This window comes from Aythya ferina, assembly GCF_964211825.1.
Source record: "Aythya ferina genome assembly, chromosome: 3".
Classification (NCBI taxonomy): Eukaryota; Metazoa; Chordata; class Aves; order Anseriformes; family Anatidae; genus Aythya; species Aythya ferina.
Window position 1 is genome coordinate 39,021,576 of NC_140298.1, and position 20,846 is coordinate 39,042,421.

Below are 20,846 nucleotides of genomic sequence, written 5' to 3' on the forward strand. Positions count from 1 at the left end.
CAGTTGAATATTTGACAGGAATGTCTTGTCTTGAATTCTGTGCAGAGGTATTAAAATGCTATACAGTGCCATAAATAATTCCTGGTAAAGCAAACTTTTGAATTTTAGACCAGGTCAAAACTGGTTGAACTTGTATTTTTTTCTGCCAGTTTTTGTGGAACTGTTCTATTCACATGCATCATCCTATGATGCAAATGTATTCTTAAGCTTTGCTTTTGAATCATCTATGCAATGAACTAGGAAAAAGATGCCTAGCACACTTTATCATGTAGTTTCATACTTTGGGTGTGAAAAAAATATTTGCATTTAATACACGTTTAGGGCAGAATTGTTCAAAAAGTAAGTTGAGTAATTTGTTAGCAGTTATAAAATAGGTAGGACTGACTGCCGCCAGTCTTCATATCTCTGAACAATTCTTCTCTCCCCATTTTAAAAAAAGTGAATTGTTAGTGTAACATTAAAATAATTAGTTTTGCAAATGTGAAACTGAAGATACCTTTAGCAGTTCATCAGTCAGGGTCAAAATCCATTTCTTTCCAGGATTTAGAGGCATTTCTTTTGTATTGTTCAAGCTCCTGAAAGAGAAGCACAAATACATATTAATTTAATATCCTTATAACTAAAAGTGATAAGATACATTAGCCGTCTAATACTCTAAAGCACGTACAAAAAACTTGTCACAGTAGCAAAGAATGTACTGTATGATTTTTATTTTTAATACAATTATACTACAGGTGCTGTACTTGACTACACTTGCAGGAAGATGATACTCTATTGAGGTAACTGGTAGACCTAAGCATGTACTGCTTGCAATGGGAAAAAAAAGGTCATTGTATCTTATCAGAAGAATGTACTAGCTATTAACTACAACACAAAATAAATAATTATGCTGGAATTTCTCACTGAGTTCAATTAACCCTCAGGATAATTTTGATTTAGTGCTGCTATGACTTACCAAGTCCCTTTAGTATTAAGTCCTATATTGTGGTAACCATCCCACGAAGATCTGCTAAGGAGTATTATTTATTTATGTGCTTTATGTGCAAGTAAAGAAAGTTAGATGCACAGTCTGAAACTGAGTAGAAGGCCACATTTAACATTTGTTACTTGAATGGCTTCCAAAACAAAATTTCCAAATTTAGACAGTACCATGATCTGTGAAGACACTAAAAATTGCCATGTAAATATATTGCTATGAATAGGACTGAGTAGGCAGAAGCTGTTGTTTTTTTTTTCAGTTGTTTCCATTACTTATTGAAGAATTCATGCAAACAGAGAGACAAAAGACATATTAAAATTATCTGCCAAAGCAGAAAGTAAATCCAGTCTCCAGGAATCACAGAAAATCATGTCTGTGTAATTATGGTTGTACTGGTACCGAAATAGCTTGGGATGATGATAAAGAAAATTTGGAGGTTAAAGAAAAAGGAAAAGAGCTGGACGTGAACAAGTGACTAGTATAAATGCAGCAAAGACCCTCGGAAGTGGACAAGTGTTTGTGATTCCTGTTCTGTTTTTAATGGAGTGGACTTAACAGACTGAGGTTTCTCTGTACGTATACAGATACCAGTGACAAAATTCACACCCAGTGAAAAGAAGTATTAATTATCAGTCTCAAGCACTGAGGGAGGAAGAAAATGAAGGGCAGAGCAAAAGAGAAATCATCATCTAAAAATTGCAAGGCAATTCCATTGGATTTTCTTTCAGGCAGTAATTTCAGCAGCTTCATCAGCAATGCAAAACTTTCAGGGAACACCACAGCTTTGTGAACAGGTAAGAGGATTTTTAATTAGTGCATATCCTTCAAGATGCTTGCAAAAGTCTGGTTTTACGGTTACATAATTCACAGATGACTAATGTAGAACAAACTGTATCCAGTCTAAATCTAGTTAAGTTGCATTGTTAAGTACAACTCCAGTACTATTGTATAGTTCCATCAGTAAGCCAGCCTTTACTCAGTATTTTCACTCCTTCATTATTAATATAAAGTAATTATGATCTTAGAATGTACTGAACTGTTGGCAAGCTTCCAACAGTTGGGTAGTAGAGAATACTGTGATCATTTTAAGAAGCGCACGTATCCTATTTATGCCAAGTAAATAATTCCAATTCTAACAATTTCCTCAAATGCTACAGGGAGGGGTAGAAATGGACAAAGAGGTTTTACACGTAATGACAATGCTGTGGAGTTGAGGCCTATGGGTGATGCCCAAATAATTAGCCTCACAAACGTTATCAAGTCTGATTAACCTGTTTCAAGAAAGAGGTAGGTAACTTAGCAGAATTTGTTTTGCTCTAATTTTAACTAGCTACAAGATGATTTGATACAAAGGCAATTCAAAGCTATAAAGTGCAAAAGATCAGAATCAGCCTATATTAAAACCGTATAGCCATTCCACTGTGTACATAAGTACAGAACACAAAATGATAAATATTTTAGAGACGCATCAAATTAAGATGACATTCAATGAGAAGTGAAAGCATAGAAACCAAAAGGATTATATGGGAAGAAATTTACTGAAAAGAATCTTTAACGAATTTAGTGATCCAGGGAGAAAAGTGCTGTCAGGAAAGGCTACTTCCTTAGTTCTGGTGTAAAACAAACTAAAATAGATTTCTATAGGTCAGCAATGAAAAAAAAATAAATAAATAAAATATAACTTCAACAGCATTCCAGAGACAATTTTGACAAACCCTACCTTCCTGCTTGTGAAGTCCCATATACCAAGCATAAGCAGACTTCTGAAATATACTGTAGTTATATAATCAGCTAAGAGTTCTTCTCTCCAACCTAAAAGAACATCCTGCAAAAAAATATCTCCCCAAATAAGCCAAAATGTTTAAAGATGGTATTAAGCTTCCTTTCTTTTCTGGGTACCAAGTGCAGGGCGCACAGATTGGCTTTACAGAAGCATTAACAATTGCAATTTAAATAAGCCTTCAATGAGCTTTGAATGCTTTAAACATTACTAGTGTGCTAGCAACTTGTCCTAGATGTCTCAACACTGGCATAAAGGGGATTTTTTTTCTTTTTTTTTTTTTAAAAAAAAAAAAAAGGAAAACTTAAAACTTCTGTATTTCTGTACATTCTTCATCTGTCAACTGGGGAAGATCACACCTATCTCATAAAGGGATTGAGAATAAAGACTTACCTGATGTTTGTGAGGCACTCAGATAAGATAACATTACTACACATTCTCAGAGAAAAAAATTAATACTTTTGTGTTCATTGAAGTGTCTGAATGGCAGGTTGAGAAATAAGGTACACAAAGAATAAGGATGATGAAAAGAAATACTGAACAATTGAATTGAGACATCAGCAAAATAGTGTATGATCATGTAATTAAAGACAATACCATAATGTCTACAAACAAGGAGGAAAAATTAAGACTGTAGGAAAAGCCTTAATTGTTGCATTTCCCCAGTTCTGAGGGACTGGCTTTTTGTGACTTTAACTTCCTTTTTTTAAATGCAGTTTCTTACTGAATTTGCCCTCAATCTGGAACAGGGTAAAAAGCAACAATACTGAAACAAGGATTAAAGATCTTAACCCACTGAACTTCAGTAGCAAATTCAATAACAGTGCTCTAACAAGGCTATTAAACCAACATTTAAAGAAAGAAAGAAAAAAAAAGCTTATGTTGGACCCATTTGGGCATGTTTTCTTGTGAAAAAAAAAAAAAAAGCTTATTCTTGGCAGCTGAGTACAACCCTGCATAACTTTTCCTTCATGATATGAAGCCTAGCACTTCCCGTCTGGAGGAAACGAGATGCTCCTGATGCATAAGGTGATAAGATGATAAGGTGAGTGTCGTACTGCTCTGCCCAGCGCCACTGGCCTAACCAAGGAGGTTCATTGCACAGTACGAAGTCCTGTATTTTGCTTAAAGATTAAAATAGTCTCCTGAAGTTCTGCAACATGGTCATAGCAGAGCACTATGTGGAAGAAATAGGGCTGGCTCTCATGTGGGTTTATTGAGTCCCGATCGCGATCAGACACCCATGGAGTCTAATTAGCCATGGCAGACCTGACACCAAAGATGATTTCCAGCTGTGAATGACCTGGTTCATTAGGCCATTCCTATCAGGGAAAAATAGGGCTATACTTCCTTGAAAGATGTCTTAGAACTGTATTTTGTGAGCAACAGAGCTGTTTTCAATCCAGAATCTTAAACCAAAACAAAACAGCAGTTGCATGAACTACAGATAAATTTGATGTTTGCATGACTGATTAAAGGACTAGTGACAGAGTATATTTTAACCTTATTCTACATACAGTGAATTTCATACTAGCAGGTTTTTTCCCTTCCCGTTTTAAGAATTTACAGCCCTGTTCTTGGAGAAATGTTGCCATTACTTCTTGTAAGCTAACACCAAATGGTACCAGGTATCTAATTCTTTTTTTAAATTTATTATTACTATATTTTTGAGTACTTACAGTGCTAGGCTTCAGCTAAAACTGGCATAAATCCTTAACGTCATATATTTGTGTAACAATGACTTGTTGGTACGAACTTTAGCACTGCGTGACGCTGACTCCTTAAGTACCTGACTGGGAGGCTATCTGGTTCTCAGCTCAAGGTTAGCTCTATCATCCGCTTCCATGAATGAAGGTGCAGTTAAATGTCCAGATAATAAAGGATTTCTATCCTTTATGCAAATTCCAGAGAGATGCTGGGTGCTATATTCACTCTCATAGCTTAACTCCAGAGAATAAAAAAAAGTAAACATTTGCAATAGCACTGTTTGACGTAAATCGTAAATCTGCACTTTCTATGTCTGTGGTGTATGAAAAAAGAAAATAATTTCCTGAAAAGAATACTGGAAAGACAGAGTTGAATAAGAGAGACGTGCTCTGTCTTGAACAAAGGCACAGTGTAAGGGTAGCCCCAGAGTTTTTCAGAGCAAAAAGGTTTAGTAATAGCATGGTATGTCTCATTGTTCGCTTTGGAAAGTATTAAGGAACCAAAATAATCTGAAGTCTAAAAGAAAACATTCCCGTGACTGAGTGCTGATAAGCTGAACTCTAACATCTACAGCCACAAAGCATCTTGGATAAATACTTGCTGACAGCTAGTATGGGAGAGCGAGCCAGGTACTTTCCTGTTGCTATATTTATTTTTTAAAAATCTGTCTTCTAATTTTATACTCAATTTTACCTTTTATGCTGCTAGAGTGTATACTTCTGAAAGCTGATTTTACGGTAAGAATCATTGTAGCCAGCTCTGAAAAGGCACGTTATTTCTTCACAAACCCTAGCTGCAGACAAACTCTTCAACCAGACTTCAAACAAACTTGGAAATCCCTGGAAATAGGACTATATTATCCAAACTACAAGGATGCATTTTAAAACTGGCTGCATCCAATGCTAAGACACTGAAAAGGTTCCTCACAAGTGGAAGGCAATAGAGAAACAGCCTTGATTTTTACTGAACTTTGCATTTGCCACAGTTATCTAGAAATGAATTACAGGATTATTTGCCAGTCCTGACTAAGGCTGAAATTTCACTTAGTCATGCACATTGTTCTATCAGATGCCATAATAGACTGTATTTTTTTTCCTGTTGCTACATTTGCGTTTATTTTTTTCCCTATAAGCTTATCTTTGAGATAAACAAGCAAACTTGTGATCATCTATAGTCCAAAGTAGCACATTACTTAACCGAATAAAATAACGTGCACTTAAATGACTTCAATATGTACCCTGTCATTATATGAAACTTTCACATTGCATTATATCCCATGATTTCATTAGCAATATGTTACATAGTAAACATTTTAATATACTGTTCCTCCTAATAATAGATAGCATGAAACTCCAAAGAGAATGTCAGACTTATGATGCGTTTAAAATTTTGCTTTAACAAAATTAATAATATGCAAATAATCTTGTAATAACTGAACCTTACAATAAAGAGGTTTAGAAAATAGCTGTAGATAACAAAAGTAATTTTCTCTTTAATACTCAAATTATTTGTAGCAGTCCAACTAAAAGAAGCTATGCTGGTTTGCAGTGCCCTTGAACAGATTAGTGTTCTAAAAGCCTGTCTCTTTTGTTTAAAACCAGAAAAATTAATAATTTCCTGTATGATTTAATCAACACATACCAGTAACTTTTTTTGCAAGACAGAAGTATTATCTCAAAATATACACCATAAAGTCATATTGAGATAGATACATTGCGTATAAGATTATAAATTCCCAAAGCCACATGCTTTACAAATTGCAATGTTATCTAAGACTGCTCTTGATGTAACAAATTCAGAATTGATGCCTACATTAACAGGATATTACAGGTAATGTGCAAGTTCAAAGACTGCATAGGATTCTTGAAAGGGCTTTATTCTTTTACATTATTAATGCAGTTCTTTGGATCAGGTAACTACAGGTTTATGGCCTTATGCAATCTAACCAAACTCCATAAAAACTTGATAGCAGTAATAATCTGATCCTTTGGCTTTCTTTTTACAAGCATGAAAAGAAGAAATTTGCTGTGGTATTCTAGGGTTCATTGAGATTGACTGCAGTGCACCTCAGTAAAACTGCCTTTCATCTTAAGAGGAGTGGTTTGTAAAAAGTATGTGAGACCAAGGTTGGTACACTCCATCTTTGAAAGGTCTCCCCTACCCATCATCTTTAACCACTGTTATAAAAACCTCTTTTAAGCACAGTAACTTAGTACACAAAGAAGTTAAATGACATGCAGATAGCCCACACAGAACCTCTGAAAATAGTGAAACATTTCTCAGTCATTCTAGCAATGAATTTTCTGCACATGAAACAAATGAATCTACAGGAAATACAGAATTTCCAGACTAAGTATGCAATATTCTTTCCAAACAAAGAAAACTATATAAATCTTGGATTAAGTTTAACAGGCCCATACCTATGATATTGATAAAACCTACATTTTCACTTTGTGTGGTGTTATACATCGATATCTATGTGGCAGTGCCGTAGCATTAGCCTAGTTCATCACACAGTGTGTGTTAATTCGCTACTAATGAATTCTGCTAACCAACGCCCAAATGAGAGCACAGGGTGCAGAAATGAATAAATTACTGCCAAGAAAGTTTCACTGCTTTGTTTCAATATTGTTCTAGAGAAATAATTCTGGAAGAGAGCTAGAGAGGAAGTTTTAATTACTCCCAAAGAAACCACAATAGCCAAAGCTTTTGAAATCTAACAATTCTCTACCCACTACATGGCTACCACCACCAACAGCAACAAAAACCACAACATATCCAAGCTGAAGAGTTCTTGAAGAAAAGTTGAAATTATTTAAAGGCAAAAGGGTGATACATGTATATTCTACAATTCGGCAATGCTTGTGTCTCTGGAATACCTGACCGTGAAGAGCAATTGAACAACAACAACACACCTGTTTTTTCTGAGCTCTCATGACATCAACTTCATGCTCTGCATATTGTGAATCCTGTCCAGGGTCTTTGGTAGCTTGTAAATCATAGAAACTCTAGAAGAAGAAACGAGAGAAACACACAGGGTAAACGTTAACAAGATGCCACCATGCTATACATCTAATGGAAGCATTATGCTTGTAATAGAAAGGCATTAAAATTCTGCATTTATGGAAGAAAATTGAAGGTCACAGATTAGATAAAATATAATACATTGTCTTGGATTGATAATGGATAAGAAAAGAACAGTGCAGCTAGATCTTAAATGAAGAAAAATATTCTTACTGAGTGGTTGTTTATTATTCTCTCCTCAAAAAGCAAATAACCTTTCTGGCCTGTGATATTTGGGTATAGACAAGGGTACTTACGCCAGGAGCTTTAATACTCAAGACCGTGCTTCATTTGAAGCTACCAGAAACATTACTGCAGTATCTGAGAAGCACTACAAGTGTTAATTACGATCTTTTGGCCTCTTTTGAAACTTGAAAGAGCAATAAGTTTAACTCCAAAAAAAAAGAAAATACAGTAATAGAAAGAAAAATTATTAAATAAGATTTTTTTTAATTTTGTACTGCATGTCTCCTCACTCATACAAATAACAGAATAAAATAAAGCAGAATTAAAATAGTCATTAGAAGAGACGATGGGAAAAGGAATTCCAAATGCATAAAACCACTTCAAACGTTAAAGCGTATTTTGGAACCAAAAAAGAATGGAAATCTACTTGGGAAATCTTTAATTTCACTGCTTACCTTAGGACACTGAAGGACCCTGCAAGATGAGAAATGTATTCAGACGTATCTAAAAACATTCAAGCCGTGCACTTAAATGGCCCAAATGCTTGTTTTTTGAGTAAGGGGTTGTTACTTGGAATTATCTTACCCTTTAGAAAGGGCCAGGAAATGGTGTCTAACTTCACACTGCATCTGCTAAGGTTCCACAATTTATGGCACAGAGATACAAGCGGATGGCAGTAACCATTCTGGTTGTCAGCAATAATTAGCTAACAAGGCCAGATGATAAATCCGTTGCTTTCTGGCAGATATATCTACCTGCAGATTTGAATAACTGGCATAGCGTTAAAGTTACAGTCAGAACCAAGTCCTGTGCGGTACTTCAGGAAGTCAATTTAAATAACTTACAGGTCTATTCCTATGGCCAGAGCACTGCAACTGTCCAGGAACACATGTGGTCAATGTTCACATCCCATGTCCAGTGATTACTGTCAGCTGTTCTGAGGGGGGTTCAGGAGTTACTGGGTGCAGGGCATTTGTATGTTTTTAAAAACACTATGAGAAAAAGTTATGTGAAAACTAAACTACCTTTATTGTTTTTGAGAAGTATAAATTTAATCTTTATCATGTAGGGACATACTGAACTGAGAATGGCATCTTGATGATAATTTATTCTGGTCACAAACCAACAGAAATAATTTGTAGGCTTTGATATCAAACGAATGAGGTAACGAAGGGGTAAATTAAGACACCTGCTCACCAAGAACAGAGATCCATAACTAGAAAAACTAGAAAAAGCCCAGTTTGTGAAGTGTAACTCAAGGCACAGTTTGATAGTCCTAACTCGCATGCCCAGATAAGATGTAGGGGCAAAAATGGACAGGGACGAAGAACTGTGTCACTAAACTGTGATATAGTCAAGTACACAAGGAAAAAGCACAAGGAAAAAGCACCAGCCTGCATTTGCTCAGGTCAAATAGATTATGATTTTGTTACTAATGGCAGCAATTACTTTTATTCAAAAGAAGTACATGGGGGTTTGCATCTTGCAACCAGAAGCTTCTGAAATATGTACAAGATTTATTATTGTGTAGGTGCCATGAGATACTAATTACTTTGCAAATCCTAACACTTTCTATAGACTTCCCATAGCAAACCAGCAGATTTTGGTAAGGAATTCTAATATACTTGCCTTTATTCAAAGCCTCATGCCCTACAAGAAAAGCAAGAAGTAGCTTGCTGTAGCCTTGAAGCATTCTCCTCTTGGAAAGTCCCTGTTACTCGGTTTAGCCACTTGGGCATATGGCACCTTATAAAATGCCAAAAAAATATTGGAGCTGAGAATAGCTTCTCTCAATATAATTAAAGGCAACAGCATAACTTTGGAAAAAAACAGGGTTACATTGGTGCTTTCATTATTCCTGTATGTAGGAAGGTGACTGAAGATGTAGAAGCTAATAACCAAACCACCACTGCATACCAATCCCTCTCTTTTAAAAATGTATGAATTTAAGAAGTTGGAGGAAACAGTACTCCTAAATGAGACCAAAATTCCAGTCATTGGACTTGACAGACAAAAATTACTACTATCCTAAGAAAAAAGAAGCTGTGCAGCAGACATGCAAACACCTACCTTGGGAGGAAAGGTCTTCTCAAATACTTTTTTCCACAGTTCCAAAGGAGTGTTTGCACGCATCTTCCCAATATCGCTGTCAGAGGTGGGCGGTGGTCCTAAGGATTTCAGCACAGCACAGAATAATACAAGTATGTTGTTATTACAAGATGAATTACCAAATCATTTTGGCTAACTATCCATCTAATTTAGTATTTCATGTTCTGCAGTGACAAGCTGCAAGATGACTTGAGAAAGCACTGATCTCCCACCATGAAACAGGCTGGGTGGTACTGTATATTATATTTTCTTTTAGATCGAAGGTTGTTAGCACAACAAATTACTGTTTGATGTAGCCCAGATACTTCATAAAACTACATAAAACAGCACAGATAATTCTCAATAATATAAACTATGAATCATAGTCTTAATTTTTTAAGCCTTTGCTTCAATGATGAGTTAAAACAGACAGCAATGTGTTAGAATTCAACTTTACTTTGTATCTGCTTAATATTTTTTTTCTAATTTTCAAAAACAATTAAACAAGAAACACAATGAACATCAAATGTCCTAACCTATTTGGCTCAGGGAGTCCATGCCTGCTGGTATAAATAGAGGTTTGCTGTGATCCACTGACACAGACTTACTAAACGGAAAAAAAGAAAATAAGCCAACATTTAGTAATAAACTAAAAGCATTACATTACTCTAGACAAGACTAGGCTCTTATTGGGCTTTGCATGCAAATATAGGTAAATAAAGTCTATTCAATGCTAGTGGTGACCACATTTCTATTCTGTCAGTTTGGGGATCAAAACAAGGCATTACTGCTGTTCTGCACGGAGATACGGAGCTGAGACATGAGTAAAATGCCACAAACAAGCATCTTGCAGAGAAGATACTTTTGAAAATAAAAATCAAAATAAAAGTGTTCTGGTGATTCAAATGTTTTTATTAAATACTTCAAGACTCTGGGCAAGACAATTAATAATTGGACAATAATTATGTTACCTTCTCTCATAGCCAAATGCCAAGTGATTAATAAGAACACGGGCTTTCAGCTGGAGAGCCTCAGATTTACTGGTGAACTACATAAATGAGAAAAAGTATATATTATGATCTTCCATCACAGAAATGCTATATTATGTCATCTGTACAGAGGATTTCAGATACAGCATGGTTGATTTGTGACACCAGTAAATATATCTATCTATCTATATATATATATATGTATGTTTCCTAGATTTACTAGAATAAAAATCTCACCCTCCCTTTCAAAGCATAGCAAGAAAAATATTTTAAAATATCGATTCACAACTTTTGAAACATGCATGTTAAGATACAAGAATCTTTTGCCCAAAACTAATGAGTTAGTAAGATTTTAAACTACGTTAAAAATTATCCACAATACCACAAACACTTAGGAATGTAATAAGTAACTATAAAAGTGTTCACACATAATAAAAGCAGCTCGATAGCAACAGAACCAGTACAGATTTCTTGAAAAACACCTCCCAGAATATCTTCTCAAGCAGAATGCTTATTCCTTTCTAAGGTATTACATATCCTAACAGATTCAATTCTTCGAGAAACAAGTCAGATCTCTCCTGTGGGAAATGAACTTTCTCTCACTCATTTCAATGGGGATCAGTATTGGTATCCAAAAATTTTTAGACTCCTGGTTTTTATTTTTTTAACTAAAATAATACATAGATACTTTATTATTTTTTTTAATTAAAGATAGTAATATTCTCAGTTAAAAGATGAATTCATATGTCAGCGTACAAAAGCTGTACAATTTTACATAGATTCAAAGGGACATGCTGTAAGTACAGCAATTTAAAGCAAACTTAAGTTGTTTAGCAACCAAAATAAGCCACTATCACAAAAAGGCTTTACATAAATAGTGGTTGATAAAGTTCGAACCATCTTCGGATGCAGAGAGAAACTAGGAGGCAGCTGTCTTGGGTTGTAAATATTTTTCACATATTCATGCATATTTTTGCCTTTACTCAGGAGTTGATCTGCCAAACTCAGATCAGTTTCTATGCCCACAGAAATACTTCATCATCTTCATGGTTCTCTTGAGTTGGCGGTTCCTACTCAGTACTGTGAAAAAGTCCTGGTTTTATTTTTCAAAAGTGCACGTGTGGTAATCAGGTACACCTAAACTGCTGCAAAGACATGCCCTTGGAGCCAAGTTTTTTAGCCTTCAGAAGCCTGGTCATTAGACCTACGTTCATCGGTCTACTGAAGGGAGCAGTCCTCTAACGCCACCTAGGACAATCGCTTCCTCCTGTCATGCTTTCTTATACCAACAAAAACTTTGGCCAGCCACATAGTAAAGTCAGTACAGCAACTGAGTGGCTAACACATAACCATTTTCATTTAGTTTTTGCTGACAGTGGAAATTAGGTATGTTGCTTGTTAACAAGGTATATTCATCTATCCCCTGCCAATCCCTGTAACCCACATTACATACGAGCTCATTAAGAAAGCTATTGTAAAACCAATTAAGCCCTATTTTCTCTAAGAGTTTTGCATTTCTATTTTTTAAAACATTGTTTCATATCATAACTATTGCTCATCCTTTCTTTCCTTAGTTAGAAAATGAAGATACATACCACCAATGATGCTCCATAATAGTGTGAAATAAATCGAAGTGTCTTGCTTACTGTTTTCCTCATTTCAGAGTCAAACTCCTAAAAAAAAAAAAAAAAGTTGATATTGGAACATATGCATTAGAAAAAAATAAATAAAAAAAAAATATAACAGCTCGAACTTTTCATTTTTTTTGTATAAACTGCAATGCAGTTAGACTACAATATATGAGGCGTTCAGCTGTCAGCATAATTATATTGTAAGACAGAGTCAGTAACAGCCTACTCTGAAAAGAAATGTCACAATTTCCCTTTGTTTCTTTTTTACAGAGGGAGCATAATTCAGGCAAAATGTTAGTCTAGAAAAAGTTTCTTAATTGGGAATGCGTATTCAATTTCCAATTAATTTATGTTTCTTTTTGTTTTAAAATTTTAGAAGTACTGCCTTCAAGAACAGTAAGAATTTTCTTCTTTTTGTGAAAACATTTAACTTGAAGTAAACATTTGGCCATATGTTCTTTACATTCTAATAACTGTCAGATTTGAAAGGTGCACAGAAATACCATTTAATTTATGTTCCTTTAATACAAGATCATACAGATGGCCTTCCCTGGAGAAAGGAGGCAAAAACCTGGTCCCAATGAAGCTTGCAGGAGTCTGTCTGTAGACCCCAGTGGCATTAGGCTGTTGTTCTGTGTTTATTATATGAGAGTCACTGATTTTTACATTTTTAAAGTGTCCAGGGCTCAGCATAAAGCCTTGGTAATAAAGAATTAAATCAGAGGGTCGGCCTGGTATCCATGTACTGTCATCAGAGAAGCAGAAGTTGCCAGCACAACAGCTGAAAATCAAACAGACTGTTCTAGCTTCTCATGATCAAGTGCCACTTCAAAAGTGAGTATGCATTTGTTTGGGCTTTTAAAGTCCTAGGAGAGAATCCAGCAGTACCACATTTCTTTCCTCTCCCTGCTAAAAGATGCAATTACTCACTTGTTTGTAAAAACTTGAAAAAGCACTAAAAAAAAAGTTGCAGAACAAAATGATAGTTTACTGTTGTTGCTGTCACAACTACCAACAAAAACACAAAAGTAAAAGAGTGACTTACATGAAAAATATCGTATTTGCTTCCAATAATCACCAAGGGTATGGGAAAAGGGTCAACCAACTCGTAATCCTATTGAACAGATACATGACCAGTTACGCAGTGTAAACAAGCTGTAGAAGATTGCAACAGTTCAAACTGAAAGGGGTTACATTAATTTACAGGAGACAAGGTTTATTCTTTCAAAACCTTAAGTTGGATGAATGAACTTCAGTTCTATATCCACACCATATTCTACAGTTCTTTCATTTGCTTGTAAACAGTTAGGAAGTAATCCCTCTGAGCAGTCACAAAACTCAGCGCCATTAAAGGGCTTTTGCAGTGTATACTCCAGTTCCAACATTAGGTGGAAAGGGAAGAGGGCGAAACCCTCTCATTCGTTCACAGACCTACCACCAGTTCGATCAGTATATCTGGAAGGCTTTTGTGTAGTCCACATGAAATGAGACAATCCCCTTGTGTCAACACTACGACAGTCAAGCTGCTTTGGTTGCACAAGAGTGGAAAAGAAAGAAGTCATAGCAGAAGTTGACCTAACTGTTCTCTTCTAAACCTGCTTACTTCACATGCAGGAGAAATGACAAGATGCAAATACAGAAGATCCTGTACTTTGAGGGGAAAAATAATGGTTTCGTCCCTACACTGTCAAGGTAAAACCTCTGAGCAAAATTACCGTAACTTAAAATTGGATGCATAGAACACAGAACTGAAAAAGATAAATAGGTGAAGCATTGGTTTCTTGAGAAAAAAATAAATAGAAATAACGTCAGAAACATTAAAACTGGCATCCAGCCACCTTTAAACAAGGTCTGCACTTGATAGATTTATGCTTTATCATAGCCAACAATACTTTATCCAGTCTAATGGAATATAACTTATCCTTCAAAAAAATAATAATGATAAATCAAACTAACAAACAGAAACCCTACAGAACAACAACAACAAACAAGGCAACAAAGGAAACCAAACCAAAATCTTATCAATTCTTCTTTATCACAAGAATGTTTAGGCATAAAGGAGCAAATAAATTTTTCCTTGAACTGTCATTTACTTTTTTGATTATAAAAGATGGTATTTCCTCCCACAAAATTGACATAATTTTTTCCCTGAACAGTGATGAAGGTTTCAAGAGAACCCAGTAGCAACATAACATTTTGTTTACATCCTTCCTGATTTTGATAATGAAGGCTGAATGGAAATCTGAGAGGAGAAGGTATAATTGTGTTCCCTACAGGGCAAGTATAACAAGCCTTCTCTTCAAAGCAATTAGTGGCATTATGCTTTTTACTATTGAAAAAAGTTTGCAGTTTTCCAATTCATAAGCTCTACATGTAAAGTTGACATTGTGGTCATGATTTGTTGCTGAGTGTGTTTGTAGGTATTTTCTTTTTGTGAAATACCTTCTCTAAAAGTGAAAAACAAAATCATTATCCAGCAGAGCTCAAATGCTATACTCTAAATCTATAAATCTACTGAGTGTTGCATAGGTTGCTTTCTCAAAAAATGGAAAAGTTACTTTCCAATATAAGCATTTGCTACATTACATTGTATAGAAGCATTTTATAGAAGCTACAGTAACTAGATTTATGTGCCAAGCCTTTGAACTGTTGAATACTTATTTATGCATTATATATGCACAACATTTGCAGAGGTTTAATGCACAATGATTTTTCATTTCTATTGCACATAATCTAGTTTAGCTTTTCCAGAGATTTAGTTAGCAATTATGTTTAAAGGACTGATGTTAACATTTCTGAAACTTTATAATTTAATTAGTTGTCAGATTATCAAAAGGCATTGAGTTTGTGATAGACATTTAAATAAATGCAAAGTATATAGTCATGTTGATGGCTGTTATAACCATATTCTTTGCTTAAATTTGTACCTTCAGCTAGTCTCTTGCTAGATGACTTTTGTACATTCTAGTTTTCATCTTCATTTTAAAAAGATGAGGGGGGAAAAAGCAAACTGCTACTCTAAAACTATTTCTTTTGATTGGTGTAACATGCCATAACAATCACATTAGATATCTAACAAAAAGATATAAGAAACCTTCTTTCCTTGTTTCTGCTCTTATTGAATTTTTATTAAATTGCTATAATTTTCCAGTGAACAGGTTCATCTACATCAAATGGATTTCCAGTCATGCATAAAAATCTAAAAGAGTTGTTTATGATTTTCAAAAGCATTATCTTTAACTGTATAAAGGCCTGTGACATCTGGAGAAAATATTAGAAGTAACTTACTGGATGATCCTTCTGCAGACTGTTCCGCATCCTCTGTTTAATTTCAGTAGCTACTTCAGGATTTGTTTTTTCCAGTTTGGCTAAAATTTTATTCACGTGGTCCCTGATGGCCTGCAGAAGATTCTCCATGGTAGTCCAGAGCTCATTAGGTTTGGACAAATCCAATACAAGAACTACAGCAAATGACCTATTAAAAAAGGCATTATGTGGTCAAATTTTCACTGCCTGAGACCATTTACATTTTGATACACAACCATAACTCTAATACAAATGCTGAAAGCAACAAATGTGAAAATACAAACACTAAAATAGAATCAAATGTGACAGCAAAGGCAGATGGCTTTAAAGGATGCTCTGAGCACTGAGCAAACCTCTCCATCTTTTCTTGTTCAGAACTATTACGTTGGCAACTTTCCATCAGAGGGTTTGGAAGATTCTATGTATAAAACTTTCTGTCCAGAGACTTTGATACAAAGAAGTAAAATATGCAAACATCCTGATCATATTCAACTTCTACCTGTGTGACTGGGTACTTCTGCTGCCATGTATCTTGGTCATCTCTTAAGTCTACACTCCCCATTAGCAATGTCAGCAAATGGTCAGGATCTTTCTTAACCATGAATTTATTAGAGATTTCTATACTTTCATTATTCTTGTAATATTAAATAGAAAAAGCTGGTTAAGGGGAATTATTCTGTGTCATGGATGGTGCTGGAACCTCAAATGAGCATATCAGAAAGTCTTCTGAAAGACAGAATGACAAATGGAAGAACTCAGAGCACTCAAAACCAATTACCAGGCTTTTAAAGGTGATTATAATGAAAAATGTTTATATATAAACTTCTCTCCAGCCACAGCCCTGCCTCCCAAAACTCCAGCAGTATTACAATACAAATGTGAAGGAACACATTGGAAATGCAGAAAAATGACTGGATGTAATGATTTTTCCCCACTTCCATCCTGACAAGGAATAGGGGATTCCAGACTAGAGTGATTATCAGAAAACTACAAAGCAAAATAAATGTCCAATTTAACTTTGAAACACTGTGGAAGAAGTCTGGTGAAAAGTCTCTTGGTGCAACAAAACATAGTTCATGGAACTTTTAAACAAGCAAACTCCTTAACTGTAGATGGACAAGAAAATCAGTGAAAAGCTCCTATACTCAAGTACTTGAGATGGTAGAACTTCAGAGTAATAAATATGTTAAAATATTGTCTTATGAACACAGATGATCTTAAAGAACAGTGTGGCTCACTCAAAGAACCTCAAGATTGCACAGATCAGAAGATTCCTTTATCAATAAAATGGGGAGAGAAGACTGACAGAGGTGGAGCTCAGTTAAGTTCATTTAATGAAAATATGATCCTTGATTTTTGTCTCCAGGACCCGCTAGCATCAAAAGGCTTCACATGCTAGAAGTGTTTTTCTTCCATCTTAGTCTCTCACTAAATAACAGCATTATCTCAATAGCCAGAACAGTAGCAAGTGTATGTGATAAAAATTGTATCCTTCCCGTTAGTACTATTTTTTAATAGAAGTTAAAGCTCACTACCAAAGAAATATAGCAATGCATCATAATACAAAGGTAACATTTTTGATCCGTTTCGCCCCTTCCAATTGCCACTCTACCTTCCTTAGCTAGAAAAAAAAAACAACACAACACAAAATGGCACCCTCATTGTATTCTCATTTCTTGATGCATTTTTTCTTCCTAGGCTATTCTACCACTCTTACGTATTATTCTCACTGTATTCTTTTCATTCTCTGAATTTCTTCCTTTTGTCTTCAAATCAATTCACCAGTTTCAGTCCCTCTCAGAAACATCGTCTCTCATGTCTGACCTTGTTCTCATCGGGTGGGCACTTCACTTCCTAAAAATCCAGAGATTTTTAATAAGCAGTCTAGTGAATAAGTGGTCTAGAGATTTATTTCTGCATGAAAGACAGATGAAATTAACACAAGAATTGTAATTAATATTAATCACTTACCTTATGTTGTTGCTAGTGATTGGTATTCGAATCAGTTCTTGTAATGAGGTTCCACCACCTAGCTCCCAAAAGTGAGCTATATCTTTGGGCTGCAAAAGAGTTTCTTTATGTTAGAAACACACACTTCCATGCAACACCAAGAGAAGATCTTGATTCTGATAAGCTGGGTTTTCATGCCAGTGACTCAGAACAATAACATGTATTACTTCACCAGTGTTTTCTAAAACACCAAACGTGTTCAAGAAATCCCATACAACACTTATTAAATACTCCTGGCATGCCTATGCCCATCTTGATGAATGACTGCTTTAGAGTGAAGAAGTCAGGAAGCAGCATAATTAACAAAAAACATTAAGAATATATATGTATGTCAGGTTTTCATCCCTTTCTTTTAGTTTATTGTAGTTCAAGACTAATGCTCTCAATCAGAAGAGTAACAAATCTCTACATTCGCATTTAGCTTCTGGGAGAAGTTTTAAGTGATTTTTATCTTTTAGACCAAGCCAGATTTTCCACTCCCTGCTTCAGTAATAGAACAGCAAGTAGCTGCAGCAATAGTTACTACTGCTGAACAGTGTAGTGATCAGAGTGGAATCAATATTCCCATTAACATATTCTGCAGTGCAAAAGTTAGTGATACTGGCACGTAACCCAAAACTTAATGATGGTTTAACATCCTCAGAGATGACTGTGTCTCTCATAAATCCAGTTGTAAGAGACCTCCCTTGGTTTATACTCATTTCATATTTTAAAGACAAAGTTCAAGGCATGCATCCTATGCATCTTCCTACAATTGGAAAATAAAAGCATTCAAACACAGCAAACAAGGTAGATTTTATAAAATGAAACTGATTGCTTTGTGTGATACTTTGGTCTCAGGTCTACTGCATTCTAGTGAAGGGGAAAATATATTGGAAATTAAAATAGAAAATTAAAATAGCTAACTTTAAGAAGATAATATTAAAAAAGAAAAAGTTTTTCCTCACAAACAATAAGCTAAAAATCCCCAAGATTCTTATACATAAAAATAAACTATGTATATAAAATAAATAAATACATACATACATGTTAAGTAAACTATACTTTCTGGGTACTCACTGCATTGTGTCTCCTTGCCCTTCTTCCAAAGGTATACTCCAAAGCTAATGTTGGCTTTGGAACCTCTTCCCTATCCAAGGAAAAATGAAATTATTTTGTCAAGATCCTATAATAAGGATAGTTCTACTGTTACTATAGCATAGTCCAGTCTGTTCAGAATGTGGCTTAGAAACAGCAATACAGAGAAAACACTCCAAGAGGACAGATCTCAGTTTATCAGTTGTTGCCAATGACAGGAGAAAAAGGAGCACCAATCTCAACCGATGGCCATTTCAGCACTCTCATGCTGGAGAGGACTGGAGGGGGTAGCTTGACAGGTAGCAGTGATAAGTTCGATCTATGAGTGATCGGTGGGACACAGAAGACAACATCTGTATGCATGTATTATGAATTATCACACAATATGAAATTCAGAAAAATCACACACTTTAATAACATTAAAATGCAAATGCTTACAGATCATTATCAACCCCTGGCAAGTAAGTAACCAGATTTCAAGACTACTGCTACTAGTTAACAGTATTTTAAACCGTTCTCTTTTACTGGCAACTGTTTCTTATGACATCTTTTATTATGATTATCCTGTAAGTATCCACAGTTGAAAAATTCTTCTAAAAATTTCAGACGTACCTCTCGAGACACCTCAGTATAATAGTGGTCTTTCCCTGGAAATTAAAAACAAAGAAGTCTACTGCAGCATCATTAAAGCGTAAATAGTTATCACTAAATGAAACATTATTATTTTAATATTCCAATAAAAAAGTACCTGAAAAGTATAAACTCATGTATTTGTTTGTGACCTTATAGTGGCAAGTTAGCTGCCAACTTTCTGTCAGCATGAAGCTACACTACCATTCTTACAGAGTGATGGAGATGACAAACACAGCAATAGGACCAGGGTAGGTAAAGTTAGACATTAGTGATCAACCTGACCAACTCTGTTAAACCGTTTAACAGTCTTTAATTATTAGAAGTATGCCAGCTTTCCACAGGGTTTGCATAAGTTATTACTGACGAGATGGAAATAAAAAGAATACTTAAGATACAGATGAACACACGGAAAAATATCTTTGCACTGTTGCCATTCAGACACTGAGTATGAGTACAACATCACTTTGAAGGGACAAGCATTTCTACAGTTTTACTCCTCTGTCAATTCCTACCTCTGTGAATTTCGTGTAAATCCCCCCAAAATTACATTTTGTAATTTAAAAAGTATTTTAAAGGTTGTTAATTAGAAGTTGTATATATACCAATACTCCTAGAGTAAAAGTGTTCTTATAACTGCGACTCACTTGGTCAAAAAGGCGAGTATTTTCTGATTTACTTTTCAGTTAAATGCTAACAAAAGACGAATATGAAATTACTGAATACCAAATTCTGGGGCAATGAGGTAAAACAGCCCCGGCCCCATGGCACCTGGAGCTGGCGCCCTCGGGCGGGACCCGCTCACACCTGCCTGAGGGGCACGGGCAGAACCACAGGCGGGGTGCCAGCGCCTCTAATTACAACAAAACCGGCCGAAGCGCACTTAAATCGTTTTGTTACCCGTTCAGCTTTAACAGGGGGACACTTAACAGCGCGTCACCCAGGCACAGCGAGGAGCTTTCCTTCTGGCCGCGACTTTTCCGAATTTACCCCGCTCCCCCCCCCCCCCCCCTTGCCCTGAGGCAGCGGCGCGCAGGGCGGGCGCGGCCCCGGCCTTACCCCGCGCTTGCTGCCCACGCACAGCACCGCCTGCTCCCGCACGGCCCCGCCATCGCCGCCGGAGCTTCCTCGCCGCTCCGCCTCAGCCCGCGCCGCGTCCCACAGCGTGTCGCTACCGGGAAAGCCGCGGCCGGGGCGCGTTAGGGCGAAACCACGGCCACGGCCACGGCCCCGCCCGCGGCTGCCCCTTCCCCGGCCCCCCCACGGCCTCCCCTTTGGCTCTGGGGTCCCGGCACCGAGGCGCGGCCCCCCCGGCCGAGCCCCCCTCCCGCGGCCCCGGGGGGCTCCCCCCGTTACCCGGCCTTGGGCATCGCTCCCCGCTCCCCGCCGGCCGGGCCCGG

The 20,846-nt window shown here is 36.4% G+C and overlaps 1 protein-coding gene across 1 annotated transcript in view; it reads right to left on the reverse strand.

The window, feature by feature from the left end:
• The window catches only part of DYNC2LI1 (dynein cytoplasmic 2 light intermediate chain 1), a 55,447-nt gene extending 34,601 nt beyond the window's left edge, over positions 1 to 20,846 (reverse strand). The window contains exons 1-12 of the mRNA XM_084514648.1: positions 20,803 to 20,846; positions 20,506 to 20,617; positions 19,429 to 19,463; positions 18,799 to 18,868; positions 17,701 to 17,789; positions 15,712 to 15,898; positions 13,469 to 13,537; positions 12,388 to 12,465; positions 10,775 to 10,851; positions 10,340 to 10,410; positions 9,786 to 9,883; positions 7,382 to 7,474 (exon numbers count right to left, since the gene is read on the reverse strand). Coding sequence (XP_084370774.1) covers positions 7,382 to 7,474; positions 9,786 to 9,883; positions 10,340 to 10,410; positions 10,775 to 10,851; positions 12,388 to 12,465; positions 13,469 to 13,537; positions 15,712 to 15,898; positions 17,701 to 17,789; positions 18,799 to 18,868; positions 19,429 to 19,463; positions 20,506 to 20,617; positions 20,803 to 20,816 — 993 coding nt within the window. The 5' untranslated portion in view covers positions 20,817 to 20,846. The remainder of the gene's footprint in view (positions 1 to 7,381; positions 7,475 to 9,785; positions 9,884 to 10,339; positions 10,411 to 10,774; positions 10,852 to 12,387; positions 12,466 to 13,468; positions 13,538 to 15,711; positions 15,899 to 17,700; positions 17,790 to 18,798; positions 18,869 to 19,428; positions 19,464 to 20,505; positions 20,618 to 20,802) is intronic.